At 41.0% G+C, this 18,895-nt stretch overlaps 1 protein-coding gene across 1 annotated transcript in view; it reads left to right on the top strand.

The window, feature by feature from the left end:
• Positions 1 to 18,118, top strand: part of LOC137078326 (V-set and transmembrane domain-containing protein 2-like protein) — a 98,127-nt gene extending 80,009 nt beyond the window's left edge. The window contains exon 4 of the mRNA XM_067445515.1: positions 13,533 to 18,118. Within this exon, the coding sequence (XP_067301616.1) occupies positions 13,533 to 13,865 (333 nt within the window). The 3' untranslated portion in view covers positions 13,866 to 18,118. The remainder of the gene's footprint in view (positions 1 to 13,532) is intronic.
• The last annotated feature ends 777 nt before the right edge of the window (positions 18,119 to 18,895 follow it).

Genomic DNA, 18,895 nt, shown 5'->3' on the forward strand with positions numbered 1-18,895 from the left:
AACTGATTTTATGAAGATGAATGCGGTCGCGGTGGGAAAGTGATCAGTGATTCAGTTATCTAGTAGCCGTGGCTTTGCGAGTGGCCTCGTAGGGCAGCGAAGCATTCTGGGAATTGTAGTCTTTCATCCCCATGAGACAAAAATACTGTCTTTTCTATAAAAAGCACTAAATAAAAAAAAATATTTCACATTTCTACTACATTAATGACCCAGTTTAAATACAGATTCATCTTCCCAGATCGAAGTACTCCTTTAAGTTGAGTTGAGCACTTCAGGAAAGGGGCGCCATTTGTAGGGGTGTTTCAAATGAAAGTGAACAACTGAATCCCTTTTGAATCTCTTCCACAAGGCCGTTAGTAACGGGAACATGTTTAACATTTGTGACCAAGCCTCCATTATTAATTCAGAAACGTCACTTGAGAACTAGCAACGAAGGAAGGAGTTGTTTCATTGACGCTTATTGTATTATGTAGAGTATTATGGTATTATGAGAGAGAGCGATCAATATGAACGAGTGTATTACCTACATCTGATATAGCATTCATTCTTCAGGTGGATGCCCATAATATTATATCCATTATAAAAAATCTGTTTGAATGTCTGCTGAGGAAAGTGATGTCTTTGTCCTTTTAGAAGATTTCCCAAGACAGCACTAAAACTATTTCCTGGTTCTGACTCACTCATTCAGACAGTCTTTGTCGCCATCTAATGGCATAATAATGTCCATATCACAGTCACTAACGGACCCTTTCTCAATACTAAATATGCAGTATTATTTTTATAAAATAATATTTAAATTAAAAACAATAGCCATTATAAAAGACAATAGGAAATAAACACAAACAATTCAGTCAAACGTACAAAAGTGCCGCTCTAGTAAAGGATTAAGTCAAATATAGCCTAAATATAAATTATGAAACTTAATTTCCCCCTTAACCCAACTCGATTTGCTCTGGAACAAGTAATAGATTCATAAGACTAAAGATTACCCATCTGATATTTCCTCAAATGTATTATGTCATGTTAACCGCTATCTACATTCAGTTAGAGACAGCAGCAGATTCCCGAAGGACTAGCCCAGATGAAGCGACTCTCGGCGGGAACACGAGCGATGAACGGCCGCTGTCAGCCCGGAGCTCGCATCTCCAAAAGTGCTGAAACATTGTAAAACAGGCGCTATGTTTATATGAATCGCATATTTGAGGTCTAAATAACTACATTCTAGTCAAAAAAACTCTTAAAGGTGCAGTGTGAAATATTTATGAGGATCTATTGACAGAAATGCAATATAATATCAAGTTCAAGTTCAAGTTTTTATTGTCACATTACCACAGCACATGTGCCTCGGTAAGTGAAATTCTTGGGAGCATGCTCCAGAAATTTGCAGAAAAAGTTAACATATAACCATACAAACTTCAACAGGTAAAATGTGCAATGTGCACATACATAGTCAGTACACACAATGTACCATTGGCATGCTTACAGTTAGTGCTACACTACACATTATACTCACAATATACATACACACAGTTAACATCACATTACACTATACATTGTTTACGCAATTACACAGAATATACAAACTACATTATTGACATATATACACATAAAAATAAAAATGCTGAAGTGCCACAGATTGTACATGAACTGGAAGAAATGTGATGGATGTGCCTGATGTAACAGGTAGATGTTAAATGCAGTGTGTGTGTATATAGTGCAGTGTTGGCTCTTAAAGTTAAGTGCGGTGTGTGGTATGCCTTATTGTGGGAGTATGGTGAGTGTATTAGTTTTGAATGTTAAGTAATCTAATAGCCTGTGGGAAAAAGCTGTCCCTAAGCCTGCTAGTGCGGGATCGGATGCTGCGAAAACGTCTACCTGAGGGCAGCAGAGAGAGCAGTCTATGGGACGGGTGGCTGGAGTCACTGGTGATCCTCCGGGCTTTCCTTACACACCGCCTGGTGTAGATGTCCTGGAGGGAGAGAAGCTCACCTCCAACAATGTGGCTGGCAGTTCGCACGACCCTCTTCAGAGCTTTACGGTTGCCAGCGGTGCTGTTTCCGAACCAGGCAGTGATGCAGCCCATCAGGATGCTCTCTATAGTGCAAGTGTAAAACGATCTGAGGATGCTGGAGCTCATTCCAAACTTCCTCAGCCGTCTCAGGAAGAAGAGGCGTTGATGTGCCTTCTTGAGCACTGCGTCAGTGTGTGCAGTCCATGTGAGATCCTCGCTGATGTTAACGCCGAGGAACTTAAAGCTGCTTACCCGCTCCACAGGTGTCTTGCCGATGGTGATGGGTCTGTGTTTTCGGCTCTGTCTCCTGAAATCCACCACCAGCTCCTTGGTCTTGTCGGTGTTGAGTGAGAGGTGGTTCTCCTGACACCATTTAGTCAAGGTGCTTACCTCCTCTCTGTAGGCCGTTTCATCATTGTCGGTGATCAGGCCTATCACCGTTGTGTCATCGGCGAATTTGACGATGACGTTGGAGCTGTGTGTAGCTGTACAGTCATGTGTGTACAGGGAGTACAGGAGTGGGCTGAGGACACAGCCCTGAGGAGCACCAGTGTTGAGGGTCAGCGAGGACGACGTTTTGTTGCCCATTCTGACTACCTGACTTCTGCCTGTCAGGAAGTCCAGGATCCAGCTGCACAGAGATCTGTTTAGTCCCAGATTCTGGAGCTTTGCAACAAGTTTAGTGGGCACTATGGTGTTAAATGCAGAGCTGTAGTCCACAAACAGCATTCTCACATAGGTGTTCTTGTTTTCCAGGTGAGAGAGAGCAGTGTGTAGGGTGAAAGCAATAGCGTCATCTGTAGAACGATTACTACGATACGCAAATTGTAGTGGATCCAATGAGGAAGGCAGCACAGAGCAGATGTAGTCTCTGACGAGTCTCTCAAAACACTTGCTGTAAATGGGTGTGAGAGCTACGGGCCTCCAGTCATTTAAGCAGGTGGTTTTGCTTCTCTTTGGTATGGGCACAATGGTGGATTTTTTAAAGCACGAGGGAACCACAGACAGACAGAGGGAAAGGTTGAAAATGTCTGTGAAGACACCGGCTAGTTGGAATGCGCATGCTCGGAGCACGCGGCCTGGAATGCCATCAGGACCCGCTGCCTTGCGGATGTTTACCCGTCGGAAGGATCGGGTTACATCCGCGACGGATACGGTGAGTGCACTCGCGTCTCCTGCAGCAGCCGCGGCAGCGTTCTCTGTGTGGGCAGTGTTGTGAGCCTCGAAACGAGCATAAAAGTTATTAAGCTCATCCGGCAGAGAGGCGGCAATGTTCACCATAGCTGGTTTATTCCCTTTAAAGTCTGTGATGTTACTGATTCCCTGCCACATACTTCTTGGATCGTTGTATGGTCGTTGAATGGTCCTGAGGGCGGGTGCTTCCCGTTTCAGTTTCTGCCTATAAGCAGGCAGGAGCAGGATGGAGGAGTGATCTGATTTGCCGAAAGGTGGGCGCGGGAGAGATTTGTATGCATCCCGAAAAGGAGAGTAACAATGGTCGAGTACTCGATCACCGCGCGTATTGATGGTGATGTGTTGGAAGTATTTTGGAGCTATTGTTCTAAAGTTAGCTTTGTTAAAGTCCCCCATAACAACAAACGCTGCATCTGGGTACGCGGTTTCCTGCTCACTTATATTCCCATACAGTTCCTTGAGTGCCTGATCTGTGTTGGCTTGAGGAGGAATATAAACCGCTGTCATTATGACTGCTGTAAATTCTCTCGGTAGCCAGAATGGTCGACACAGAAGCATGTGAAATTCCAGATCAGGGGAGCAGAAGGATTTAATGGAGTGTAGGTTCCTTTCGTCACACCACGAGTGGTTGATAAATAAACAAACACCCCCACCTCTGCTTTTCCCCGTGAGCTCTTTCGTTTGGTCCGAGCGGTGCACGGAGAACCCCGTAAGTTCGATGGCTGAGTCTGGAACCACTGCAGACATCCAGGTTTCTGTGAGGCAAATAATGCAACAGTCCCTTGTTTCTCGTTGGTATGAGATGCGTGCCCGCAGTTCACAGAGTTTGTTGTCCAGTGACTGAACATTAGCCAGCAAAATGGTTGGGAGAGGAGGTCGGAGGGGACGACGTCTGAGCCTTACAAGGACGCCGGCTCTCTTCCCTCTTTTCCGGCGACATTTCTTTGGTCGCGCCCGTGCGGCCCAGACAAAGGGCTCTGATGCGGTGTCCATAAAATGGGCGCCAGCGTTCAAAAACTCGAAGTCCGGTTCGCGTTCCGCGACGTAGGAACCTATGCTTAGAAGCGTGTGTCTGTCGTATACCGTTATACAAACAACATCCAACATGCAGCACAACAATAAAACAAGTAAAACAAATGAAAAACTGCAAAGTTTGCTTGGGGCTCGCGACACGGCAGCCATGTTCGGCGCCACAACATAATATACATATGTTGTCAGTGGTGTATAAAGACCTTAGATAATGAACCGTTGTTTTATTACCTTAGAATGAGCCATTTCTGTCTACATAAATACACCGCAGGTCCCCTTGTGAAGTCGCCACTTTGGGCCTCCATATTTCTACGGAAGCCCTAAACGGTTAAACTTCTCTATAGAGCGCTAGCTACTCTCTGCGGTCTCAGACAACATTTTTTTGTCCTGTGTCGGCCACTGTACTTTCTCTATGTCCTCTGAAAGGGAGGGGTGAGCGGTGGGCGGTTGCAATTTTCAGCCTTACCACTAGATGCCACTAAAATGTACACACTGCACCTTCAAAACTACATACCATGACACAACAACAGTAGCCTGACGTGGTCATACTCAGTTCTAGTCAGAATATGAGTCTGATGCTCCATTGGGCTGTGATTATGGGGCGTGTTTCAACCGAACCAGGAAAGACCTCAATTTGACAGACCTACAACCAATCAGAGCAACGAAGCGTCGCATTGTCAAATGTCAACCGAGCTCAACTGCACTGTGTTGCTAAGTCCGCGTTTTTTTTCCCCCGCGGGTTGTTTTCTGTGTCCGCGGGTTGAAGCGACTATTATGTGATAAATAGACCCATGAGTGCGAATTTTTGCAGGTAATCTTGCCTAAATAACACATTTTAACCCCCCAAACGCCATTTTTCCCCGGACAACCCCCCGAGAAGCTATTGTTTAGGGCTAATAGTTGGCGGGTTTTGTTGTAAAAACTTGGCAACCCTGTCTGGACGTGCGCTGAAATAAACGATCTTTGCCGGTGTTGTAAAAAAAAATTAAATAATCTAATGATACACAGAGTACTTACCCAACATGATCATCATTTCAGAGAGAAATTGTGAAGGTGAATGCAGATAAAAACAAGCTCTCCGTTTAGGATTCGAGTAAATATAACCCAAGCCCCTTTGATGACGTGATGATTACGTTACTGTTGATCATCTGTCCGTCATTGTCTAAAGCCCGCCCTGATGATTTCATTGGTCCGAAACAGTTTCTGTTTGAGGATAATTACTCCTCTATGGAGCGAGGCCAGAACGAACTGCCCATCCTCAAATTTTTGTGGGCTGGGCTAAGTTCAGCTGGCATCCGGGCTACAACAACAGTAGTATTTGTAAAAAAAAAAAAAAATTCCTCGACCACCACAAGCGAAGTGATTGAAACGTTGAAATGTTTCCAGGGCTGACACTGCACGGATCGCTGGAAAGAAATCAAATTCATTTTTACATTTACATTTATGCATTTGGCAGACGCTTTTATCCAAAGCGACTTGCATTGCATTCAAGGTACATTCAAGGTAAACATTTTACATTTTTGTCAGATTCAAGACCCAGAATGAACTTTTGTATATATATATTTATATATACGCATATTTAAATATATATATAAAGTAGCCTATATTTGTAATAAGTATTTCAACAGTGATAATAAGAAATGTCTTATGTAAGAGCTAATGGACTGATGGACAGCGTTCTGTGCTGTCATTGTAACAGGTGAAGATAATAAGGAAATAACGCTGTCTTTCATTGCTCCCTTCACTAAGTGCGTTCAAAAGCAGCTACATTATGACACAAGTGTTTGCTACACCCCGCTTTAAGGGTGTAGGGCTCACTTTCGTTTGTTATTCACCCATTTATTTATTTAGCAGACGCTTTTATCTAAAGCGACTTACAACTGAGCGATTTATCAAAACGGGGCAGTGAACACGAGAGGTGCTGGTAATACAAAGTTTGAGACATCATTTATAATAGTACAAGGAGAGATTAAGGAATAATCAAAGCATAGGGAAGGTTTTTTCTTCAGTGCTGATAGAAGAGACGAGTTTTTAGTTGTTTCTTGAATGTTCTGCGTTCGGGATAGGGTTGGGGAGAGCATGATTTACCGAGCGCAGAGAGGTAAACACGGCTGTGACGTGAGCTCTCTTTGAAGAACAGTCGTGCTGCTGCGTTCTGGATCATTTGTAAAGGTTTGAGGGAAGTCCAGCCTGAAGAACGGTGCAGTCGTTCAGCCGAGGAGTTGTGCTGCATGGACCTGATCTTCCTGATGTTGTGCAGTGCAAACCTGCATGATGGTGCTGTCCTTGCAATGGGGTCTTTGAAGGTCAGACGGTCCTCAAAGATTTCCCCAAGATAATATGAACTTGATTGGATTGTTGTTGATGAATGTAGCTAGATGGAGAAATTGGTGAAGAGGCGAAGACGAGACGCTCTGTCTTTTCAAGGTTGCACTGATGCATTTCACTCTCTCTCTCTTTCTCTCACACTGGCCCTTCTGCTACAATCAAGTATCTAATTTGCTCATTTAATTCACATATAAAAAAGAGAATATTGCAAAACATTTGGCAAATAATTAACTATAAATACATAAATAAGTAAGACATTTGAAACCAGTTTTAGAATTAATTTTTTCCATTATTTTTTAACAAAATATTTATTTACTCTTTCCCCTCCAGCGTAAAAAGAAAAGAAAAAAAAAGTTACCATTCATCGCCAGCATTTTTTTTATCATTTTCACAAATATGTAATGGCCCCAAGAATATTCGGTTGTATGAATATCTGAACATGCAATATATCAAATGAAAGAACAGCTTCAAAGACTCTGCTTCAAAATAAAAGTTTTATTTAAGCTTAGTTTTTTCTTTTTTTTCTTTCGTTTTTTCCACTTAAATATGCGTAAGTTTCATTAAAGGGGTTGTGAAATGCTGTTTCATGCATACTGAGCTTTTTACACTGTTAAAGACTTGGATTCCCATCCTAAACATAGACAAAGTTTCAAAAACTAATGTTGGACGTTTGATGGAGTATTTCTGTGTCAAAAATACTCCTTCCGGTTTCTCACAAGTTTCGGAGAGTTTTCCGAGTATTGACGTCGATAGAGCGGAAGGTCCTTGTATGGGCCGTACGGGCTCTTCTCCCGGTAGGGTGCGCGAGCGTGACTAGAGCGAGAGAGGAAATGCACGCCCATAAACACTCGCTCAGCTGCAGATCCACTCGTCCGTGAACACTTATGATGTGCCGCGCTCCACTTTATTCCTATGGGTGACATCAAGCGACTTCAGCGCTTCAGCACAGCATTCCGGGAAGGCAGCGCTGCATTTAAACCGATTTGAACGCAGAAATGACGGGAAGCTTCACAACATCGCTTCAGTCGCATCGCAAAGTGGATCTCCACACTCCAAGAAGTGTGTTTTTGACGGAGCGGTCCCAGTGATAAAGGTTCAGTCCTGCTTTGGAAGCAGTCGGTGAGTAAAACTGCTTCAAATGTCTGTGCTGTCGGCTATCGTCGCGTGAATAAACATCAGTAAACGACACGATCGTGTATAACGTTAGTTTATTTATCAATGGAGCATGCGATCTATGGTGTGTGTTTAAATACATTTGTTTAGCTGACCACTATAGGTGTCAGTTTGTTTATTGTAAAACCACCCGAACATAAACCTAGTGTTCTCACAAAGCGTGCTTCGTCATTCAAATGCGCTAACGGTTACTCCATTGTTGTTCTCTGTATAACGTTACACTAGTCTGACGTGCAAAACCGTTTTGCTTGCTACTGCTAAGGTTTAGTCGCATACAATAGTCCATAAACCGAATCATGTCCTCATAAACTGCGAGTAAACACACACAAATGTTGACAGGCCACTAAATACAGTCCATACCACAAAGACGGACGTCCTGCTGTTGCTGTTTCTCCTGTTCAATTTATTTTTTGCCTCCGGATCTGATTCTGGATCATATCTGTATTAGTTGAATCTCATTGATAGCCATGGGTTATTATTAGAGTAACGTTTTCTTCTCCACGCTTGAGGAAGTCACCGCTTTGTGCGCGCTCGTCATTCTTTAGCTCCGCCCACTCGATACGCCTCCAGGCGCTCGTTTCTTTCCGGAAAGACTTGGTACAGCCCATATTTCTTGTATAAATATAATAAAACTAAACTGAAACTGAGTGTTTCACCCCCCCTTTAAAAAAGTAAAATTTGAGTAAAAAGTGTTTTTATCTACATTGTAAAAAAAACCACGTAATTTTACAGGTAATGGTCTGTATTTTTTACAGGATTTTCCCGTTTTTTTATTATACAGTGAAATGCCTGTTGTTTTACAAATATTTGCGGTCATTTAAATTTTGACTATTCAATTTACAGGAATCGCTTGTATTTTGGTATTACATCATATTTCCGTTTTTTTTAAGAGGAAATTTCTGTATTTTTAAAGTTTGATTAATATTTTACAGATTTTTATGTAGATGCATAGCGCCCCCTTGCGTATAAAAGTGAAAACAGAAAACCGTACATTTCTGTCAATGACGGGGAAGGAGTTAAAATTTCCCATCCATCATTTTAATGCAATATTCTAAAATATGCATATAAATGTGTGGATGAAAGCCCAGTGCATCCACTGCCTCCTACCCTCAGCTGTTTATGTATGTTAAAAAGTAATAATTGTAATAAAAATCCATGGATTTAGACCTGGTCTTTAATGCTGCATTTCACTGTCTCTCACTCACTGCCAAACACTGATGCATTTCACTGGCCCCGTCCCAAACGCTGTCCTAAATCCTTGCGCGTCCACACTTCAGTGACATAATGCCGCATGTAGTGTACTATGGAGTGTGCATTTGGGACAGAGCCACTGTTTCGCTGCATTACTGCCGCCTCACATTACATCTACTGTAGCGTTTCACTGCAGAGGCTCATGATCATCCACACACGATGCAAAACTTTTGTTAACAAATTCAGAGGTTTATTAGTGATGTGTGAGCTCCATATGCTTCATTGCAGGGGTTTTCAAACTGGGGTCCGGGGACCCCCAGGGGTCCTCCAGAATGTTCTAAGGGGTCCTCTGAAAATTTCAGGGAATAAAATGAAAAGCAAAAATGGTTTAAGTCACACTGTGTGATATTTTCCCCCATCTAGCGGTGTAAAGGTAAATGACCATCCAGTGAATAATAATTTCTGTTCCTCTCAATTCTGATTTCGGTTTAACTCCTACGGTGGCCGATTTAGTCCAAGATTAACATGGCAATCCCCCTCTTCACATTCGACACGGTGCCATCGAGTGTTAAAACGTGAAAAGCGAAGCTTGAATTACGGGTATGTCCCTCTTTGGCTACTGTACTTTCAAGATGGCGGGGCAACATGGCGACCGGTATTCGAACCCCTCACCCGTATGTGTTTTCAATGGCATATTATAAACTTACGAGAATACTTTATTACTTGAAAGAAGTAAATATACATTAATGAGCACATTTTTGAAAGAACTAAGTGTTTTTAGCTAAGAATAAACTAAAAAAGTTACACAGTGTAGCTTTAAAGTCTACTGAACATTCTGACTGAATTTAAGAATTGAATGTTTGCTAGTGAGTTTTTCTCACTATAGTCCCCTTTATATTGCTCTCTGGGGTTGTAAAAGATTATTCTTAACGCAGTACGTAAGCTTCATGCTTACATACATTTGAGAAAGTTGCTTATACAAATAATTGTTTATAGAAAATGTTCTTCTTCAGGTTTATACATCCAACATTAAGTATAGCCAATTCAACATGTTGTATTTATAATGTCACACTTACTATTTATCTAACAGTTAAAATGTTTTTTCATGCATAAAAATGTGACCCTGGATCACAAAACCAGTCATCAGGTATATTTGAGGCAATAGCAAACAATACATTGTATGGATCAAATTATAAAGTTTTCTTTTATGCCAAAAATCATAACGATATTAAGTAAAGAACATGTTCTAAAAAGTTATATTTCTAAATCTTAAAAAAATAAATAAATAAAAAGATGTTGTAAAAATCGACCCTTTAGACTGGTTTTGTGGTCCAGGGTCACATATATTGATGGGTTTTAGGAAGGGGTCCCTCAAAAAAGGTTTTTCATATGTGGGGGTCCTTGGCATCATAAAGTTTGAAAACCCCTGCTTTACTGCATGTAAGCCAAGGCACTAAATGTGATCATTTAGCATCAACATACTTCCCAGTTGATTAATCACAGTACATTAAGACAATTTTTCTGAAATGTTTAAATATGCAAATCATCCATTATATGCATATATTTGCAGAACATAAATCCTAACATTGGATAAGTGAACAACAAACCCATGGGCGTACATTTTCTCTAACAGTTGGGGGGAACTATAAATTCTCAAGGGCAATTTTTGGAGGGGACACAAACAGTACAGCCAAAATTGTACTTATATTTGTGGTGTTTTGGTGCACTGAAAAAAAGATCTCATGTTCGTTTTTCTGTTCTGTCATTTTATCTGGCCAACAACACAAAGAAATAGTTAAAAGGTTAGTTCCCAAAAAATGAAAATTATTTCATTAATTACTCCCCCTCATGTCGTTGGACAGCCGTAAGACCTTTGTTCATCTTCAGAACACAAATGAAGATATTTTAGCTGAAAGCTGAGAAAGGCTTCAGAAAGGCCTCCATTGGCATTCAGTACATTCCCACTCACACGACCCATAAAGGCACTAAACACATCGATACAAAGTCCATCTCACTACAGTGGCTGTACAATCATTTTACCAAATCACAAGAATAGTTATTGTGCGCACAAAAATCTAAATAACGACTTTATCCACCAAGTTATTGACATGAATTTGACGCATGCGTGAGAATGACGCAGCTCCGCCGTTCATGACCCAGAAGAGGAGGAGCCGCTATCGCCTGAGTTCACGTCAGAGACTGACACGGAAGACAATAACTTGGTGGATAAAGTTGTTATTTAGATTTTTTTTTTCGCACAATAACTATTCTTGTGATTTGATAAAATGATTGTACAGCCACTGTAGTGAGATGGACTTTGTATCGATGTGTTTAGTGCCTTTATGGGTCGTGTGAGTGGGAATGTACTGAATGCCAATGGAGGCCTTTCTGAAGCCTTTCTCAGCTTTCAACAAAAATATCTTCATTTGTGTTCTGAAGATGAACGAAGGTCTTACTGGTGTCCGACGACATGAGGGGGAGTAATTAATGAAATCATTTTCATTTTTGGTGAACTAACCTTTTAAAAATGAGTTATCATAGGTTCACCAGGCTGTAATATAATTATTAAATGATCTTGCTTCTTCCACATACTGAGCAAAACCCAACACAGCGGTAGATCTGAAGTATTAGCCTAATATCAGTTCACACATGTCAGTTGTAGTGGGTGACTTACAACAAGCTACCGGACTTATGGAGAGATACATTGGTTATCATAATTTTACCTCAGCATCGTCTCTATTAAAAAGAAAAGAATCACTTCATCCGATGTTTAAAGTGGATAAAATAGCCTTAAAGCAGCACTTGGTAACTTTTGCTCTCGGGGTCCCCCTACAGTTGGGAAAAAATAATGTCCTCAACTACTGTCGTAAGCTCTGTCATCCTACAACAGGGGATGCCATCGCGCGCATTTGTTGACATGACAACCCTGATAGCCCTGAACTAGTGATGCGCGGGTCGTCTCATAACCCGCGGACCCCGTATGTCTATTTAATGGTCGCGGGTGCGCTGCGGGTTGTAAAAATATATACAGTGGTGCGGGGCGGGCCAAATAACTTCATAAAAGTGGCGCCGCGGGTCGGTGCAGCACTAACAGTTCCCCTGAACACTGCAGGAGGAGTTCACATGCAGGTGTTCTTCTGGCGGCGCGTGTGAAATGTCTTCATCCCAGGTAACGTTACAGTCAGTGGCATATGTTTCAGCATGTCATATGAATATAATTTCATGGGTTTTATTTTTTTCAAACGCCAAATAATCACGATGCTCACGTTTACAAGCCAGCGTCATTATAGTAGTCTATTGGTTACCGTTTTACAGAATCTATATGATACTTCAGTTCAGTGTTTGAGTGGTAGGTAATCACCATAACAAGCCTGACAGCATCGGTCGGGCACGCCTCCTTCAGCTCACGCCGACGAGCAAACGCTGGTCACATGTTGATCCTCGTCCTGCCTTTAATCACATCACTTTTTCATTTCCTCTTATTGCTTTCCTCCAACAAAACCTTTTCTTTCTTATGTATCTCTGCTGCTTCAGACATGACTATATTATCCGACCAACAAAGTTGGGCTCGCACGTCCGAATGTAAGGAAGTGTGGGTGTTGGTGGAAGTGACGTATATGCCGTAAAGCAGTCGAATTTTGTAGTTCTTTTTGTTCTTGGGTTACTACGCGAAACCCGAAGTTTAAAAGTACGATTAAAAATGATACAGACCCCATCAAGCTATGGCAGACATGTCATTCAACCTATTGTAAGTCGATTTATCATCACAAGAGTCTTAAAAAATATATTATGAAGGTTGAAAAGTTACCTAGTGCTGCTTTAGAAGCCTGGAGTTCCTCAACAACTACCGGAGAACTTTATCTCCCACCGGACTTGTGCTTAGGGGTGTGTGTGTGTGTGTGTGTGTGTGTGTGTGTGTGTGTGTGTGTGTGTGTGTGTGTGTGTGTGTGTGTGTGTGTGTGTGTGTGTGTGTAGGTATTTGGTGGCCCAAACCTCTGTGAGTAAAGAGAGGGGTGACTTAAAAATTTTCTCAACTTAAAACGTATTGTTGCCCTGTTTGCGTTTGAATTGTTATTACTTCATTACACCATTTTTTTAAAGTATAAATAAATGTATTATTTACAATACACAATGCCGTTTTTAATGATTTTTTTTTTGGGGGGGGGCATAATATATAGCATAATATATATGCTATTATTAGTATATATTGGAACAAACAACTGTTTGTATATACAAATCCATATATATATAAGTGCTACTGAAGTGGAGAAAAAAACGAACTTTTAACCCTTTAAAAGATATGTATTGTAATTGAAATCAGACTCAATAGTGCAGTAAAGTAAACACTTAAAGGGATAGTTCTCTTGTTTGAAACAAAAAGTTATGAAATGGCCCAAAACATCAAAAACACCAGTTTTGTCTTTCCTTAAATGTTCTCAAAATGCTACTCTTTTTTTTGTATAATACATTGCTTGTTTTGGCCTACTAGTCATCTCTGCTTCGGCCCAAATCAGTCGGAGTCTGTTTTAAATCAGCATTTTAAAGGCTGATTCATGATTTAATACCCTGACTGTTCCTTTTCAAACATCTCTCCGTTTCTCCGCAGGTGGTGAAGGTTGCCGGAAGCAACATCTCCCACAAGCTGCGTCTGTCCAATGTGAAGCCATCAGACGAGGGCACGTACGAATGCCGCGTCATCGACTTCAGCGACAGTAAGCTGCGTCACCATCGCGTGCGGGCGTACCTGCAGGTGGAGCACGCGGAGGGGAACGGGGCTCCTCCGTCCCACCAGGGGGCGACGTCGCAAGAGGACGCCCTGCAGTCTGACCACCACAAGCACCAGGCGGCCCACCACGCTCACCACAAACCCGGCCGCGAGCTCAGGAAGAGGTCTGCTGATGATAGTACCAATGACTGCACGGAGAGCTGTGCACTTTAGGTTCTTCTCATCTTTACTTACTACCCCACCCGAGCACCCGTACACCCACCCACCCACACCACCCAAAACCCACATCATTCTTTACCTTACACCCACCCCGGAAGTTGGGATAGTTCATCCAAAAATGAAAACTTTCTAAAATTCTAAAACCCTCCTGTCATCCTAAACCCATTGGACCGACTTTATGTAAAATCACTTGGGGCCAGATTGACTAAACAGGGTAAAGTAGCGCCAATGGGAGTGGAGAGTTCAGCACACGATCCACTGATGACGCGCCAATTAAAGTAGACAGACGCAGCCGGATAATTTCCAAAACGACCAACACACGCTTTATAAGAACACACGCGGGCCAATCTTGATCATGCAACACTGTTTTTACACTGTAAAAAAGGCAGTAAAAATTGGGCACAATGTACTGTATACATTTTCCTTTTTTTTTTTTTTTTACAGGTGTTTTACCTGTATTACACATTGCATTAGTTTGTGTTTAAGGGTTAACAGAAATTTCCGTAAAATTACTGAATAATGTACGGGCAGAAAACTACCAGTACATTTTCTGTTTTCATTTTTTACAGTGTAGTTCCTGTGAGAAAGTGTTTGAATTTGCCGCAAAACTAAAGACTGCTACGAGATCTCGTGGGAAGCATTCAAATTTGGCGCAGAATTCAGTTATGAACAGCGCTGACAACCAGGAGAAACATTGTGCCATGAATGAAGTTAGATTAGTTAGGCGTTTCAATCCACAAATCACCAACATTCACCATGGATTTAATGTAGTAACACCAAAGCCCTTTTAAGACGAGTCATTTCACTCGGCAGCCATCTTTGAAACGTCCCTCAGCTCCTCTCTCTTTGAATGGAGAAAAAAAATGGGGAATTCTCCAAAAATTGTTCGACAAGCTTATGATTAAATTTCATATTTTAAAGGTCCCGTTCTTAGCGATTCCAGCTTTCAAACTTTAATTAGTGTGTAATGTTGCTGTTAGAGCATAAATATTACCTGCAAAATTATAAAGCTCAAAGTTCAATGCCAAGCGAGATATTTTATTTAACAGAAGTTCCCTTTCAAAGCCTACAGCGAACGGCCGGTTTGGACTACACCTCTGCACTTCCTGCTGTAATGACGTCACTAGAACCGTTTGTTGACTAACCCACCGCCCACAAGAACACGCAAAATAGGGGGCGTGGTCTCGTTGCTCTCCCACGTGGAGAAGAGCACGCATTCAGCGCTTGCATCGCCCCGTCATGATAAGAGGCGGGACCTTTCCGGGCAAAGTGCGCTAAGCTGCTGTCCAATCACAACACGGGAAGCACTGGCCCAATCAGAACTCGTTATGTGTATCTGAAGGAGGGACTTCATAGAACAAGGAAATCATCAGGCCGTTTTTAGGACAGAGGAAACAGCGCTGTACAGATAAGTAAATTGTGTGAAAAATACTGTGTTTTTTTACACGCGAAACATGAACTCATGTTATATTGCACACTGTAAACATAATCAAAGCTTCGAAAACACGCGAAGAACGCGACCTTTACATCACCAATGAAATCTGACAACTGTTTAATAAATGTTGTTTCTAAACGCTCGAATCATGACAAAAAACTGCATTTTTAGCCTGGACGAAGCTAATGCATACACACCAAACACTGCCTGTTTCTATAGCAACCGGAGCTTCTAACGGCAGCTGCAGTGATGCGATTATTTAAACAATCTGCTCTTATTTAGAAGGCGGGGCTTATTCTGCCATATTGTGAGTTGGACATTCACCCATTTATAGTCTTTCTATATATATATTTTTGGTAACTCTAACTGTAAACCATGGTTTTGTGGTAGAAATATTTAAATGTTTTTTTAAACATTACTTAGGGTTCGTACAACCTTTCGAGAGAGTGAAATTCAAGCACTTTTCACTGGCTTTCAAGTGCTTCACACTTTTCCCCAGCACTTCAAAGCTCTAAATATGATCCTTTTTTAAGGTGATGATTTTTCAAATTAAAAGTTTGAAGATATAGGAAAACTTACTTATTAGCCATTTCCTCTCCAGCCATATTATGGAAAAGTAGGAAGTCACAAAGGCTGTGTCCGAAAAACTAGGCAGCTGATTTGTTGCCTCGCCGCTTTATAAGACAATGACTCTGCAGGCAGCGTTTGTGCACCTCACGAAACTGATTTCAGACAGACTTCTAACGCAGTGTGACAGTGTAATGACCTACAGCCAAATAGCACAAGCTTTGGTGAGAAATAAGCAAATGTTTAATTAAAACATTAATCATTTCTCGCTAGAAATGACCTCAGAAGTGGAAAGTGTTTACACACAAACTGACCTGTAAACGCAACTTCAGGACAGCAACTTTTTTTCCCAGCTCAACTGTCACAGAATGAAAAGCACAGTGGGATTGTGGGATATTAAAGGCAGACGAAGATCTGGATTAGAGGAAGGTCTCTCAGGAGACAGGAAGTGAAGCAAACATTAGATTCGGATGTGCCATGATTCGGATGTGTCCTCCGAATTAAGCATTTTCCAGGTTTCGGACGCAGCCAAAGACTCGACATCTTTTCTTCAAATTGTGACTGACTTACACAGAAAACAAAGAGTGCATCTGTATACCAATTCAAGCTCAGTGCGGCACTGTTAAATTTCCAATAAACAAACGTATATTATTAGTAATGCACTTATTAAAGCTACACTGTGTGATATTTTCCCCCATCTAGCGGTGTAAAGGTATATGTCCATCCAGTGAATAATAATTTTTGTTCCTCTCAATTCTGATTTCGTTTTAACTCCTACGGTGGCCGATTTAGTCCAAGATTAACATGGCAATCCCCCTCTTCACATTCAACACGGTGCCATCGAGTGTTAAAACGTGAAAAGCAAAGCTTGAATTTACGGGTATGTCCCTCTTTGGCTAATGTACTTTCAAGATGGAGGGGCAACATGGTGACCGGCATTCGAACCCCTCACCCGTATGTATTTTCAATGGCATATTATAAACTTACGAGAATACTTTATTACTTGAAAGAAGTAAATATACATTAATGAGCACATGTATTTTTGAAAAGAACTAAGTGTTCTTAGCTAAGAATAAACTAAAAAAGTTGCACAGTGTAGCTTTAAGCAAAACAGTAACTAGTGCTAACCGCAGTAAATTGACTAGCGCAAACCTTAGTAAATCACCTTGCACAAATCATTTAAATAGCCTATAATAAATGTTGCCAATAGCCAATAATAGCCAATAACTGTTGAGTCTGAAAGAGAAACTCCTACAAATGCATATGCAATAAGTTCAGCCACAAAAATAACACTGTCCACGCCTTTTCAGCGCTAATTTACCACTGCGTCTTTTTAGCAAATCTGGCAAAAGAGGGTTTGCACTGGCGTGAGGTGTTAGTAAATCTGGCCCTTAAGCTTTTTAGAGCTTTATTTGAGTTTAGTCTAGTCTAGTATTTGTCCTTTATTTGATTTCATTAGCCCCTGGCCAGTGTCTACTTTAGATGTCTGCTAAATAAATCATGTTGTTTTATTGAAGAAAGTGAGTCGCACTGGTTTAAACACAAGAGAAAACTGAATTTTCATTTTTCGGTGAACTATCCCTTTAAAAACTAATGTAAATTTCTGTATAAAACCGAAAGTAGATATCTGTTCAAAGCAGCGAGTGCATGTGACAAACGTTTCTAATAATATTTGCCAATGAGCAAGAAACCAAATTGGACAGTTGATTTAAACTCTTTGGTCATTCTTAGTTTGATCAAATTCATGGTTTTGATACGATGTAGACGAGTAGAAGCGGCAGAACAAACATGAATGTTTGAAATATTCTTCATCGGGTCTAAACGAAGACATTTACATGCTGTAATATTACTATCATTGTTTACATGTATAATGTTACAGGCACCAGTCTGAGGGGTTTTCTGGACTGGCATCACCGTTGGCACAGGCGACTCGATAGGTGCCAGCTTTTGCAAATATGTTTCATGAAGCTTTTGTGTCAATGGAAGGATGGTGCACACAATATTATGATGTTTTGTGGTTTTTATGCAGCTTTAAAAGATCTTAAAAACACTCACAGTATGTTCAATGGTAATTAATGACAGCTTCGTTTCTGGTTTCTTTGATTTTTATGGTTTGATTCAATTGTTTTTTTGTTTCTGGAAGTAATACATGTACAGATTGTGTATATTACAATAATCCTACAAAAGACTGGTTTCACCTTCAGTGTATGCCTTTATCAAATAAATAAAAACATTGTACATTGATCATATATTGTTGTGTGCCATTAATACATGATTTTTCTTGCTTTTTTTATTTAAACATTGTTAAGTAAAGCTACAGTTCAAGTTTTTAAATCTTTTAAAAAGGCGCCACAGTCATATCTCGTACATTGCTTGACGTAAAGTGACCGCCCCTTTAACGGTCAAAGCGTTTGACGGATTGTGACAGTGATTGGTAAAACCTGCAAAACAAAAGATGTATTTTTCTTAGTTCACGCTTGTTTTTTTCCAGACAGTAGGACAAGTATTAAAAGTTTTAGAGGAAGGAGAGCGAAAGAGTTGTTTCACAGGAGTTTTGAAACATATCTTCCAAAGGTAAGCCGAATGTTTTCAGACTTTGTAACCTTATGTAGTGTTGCGATGTATATGGTCGTAGTGTGCAAAATTATATTTAGGCTATTCTACTTTGTCTGTGCCTGTGTCTGGAAACATGTTTATTAATCACTTCCGCAGCTTGTATCCCATTGATACGCCATATCGTGTAACTTGCATTTGACCCATAGACAGTAAAAGAAATGGACAGAGCGATCCCATAGACTTCAACGGCGGAAAATGAAATCAATTAGAGGCAGTCACTTCCTGATGGCTGAGTGAACTGCGCAGGCTCAGACTGAGCTTGAGGACGGAGATGTGACGTGAGCCTCCTGTCTGACAGCTGTAGGTCTTCTAGTAGTTGTGGAAAGTGAAATCTGAATCACGTTGTTTAAATGTTTTGTCCCGTTGCTTTTGGTTCACTATGGGCTTCTCCCCATTCTTCTCCCTT

This window comes from Pseudorasbora parva, chromosome 6, assembly GCF_024679245.1.
Source record: "Pseudorasbora parva isolate DD20220531a chromosome 6, ASM2467924v1, whole genome shotgun sequence".
Classification (NCBI taxonomy): Eukaryota; Metazoa; Chordata; class Actinopteri; order Cypriniformes; family Gobionidae; genus Pseudorasbora; species Pseudorasbora parva.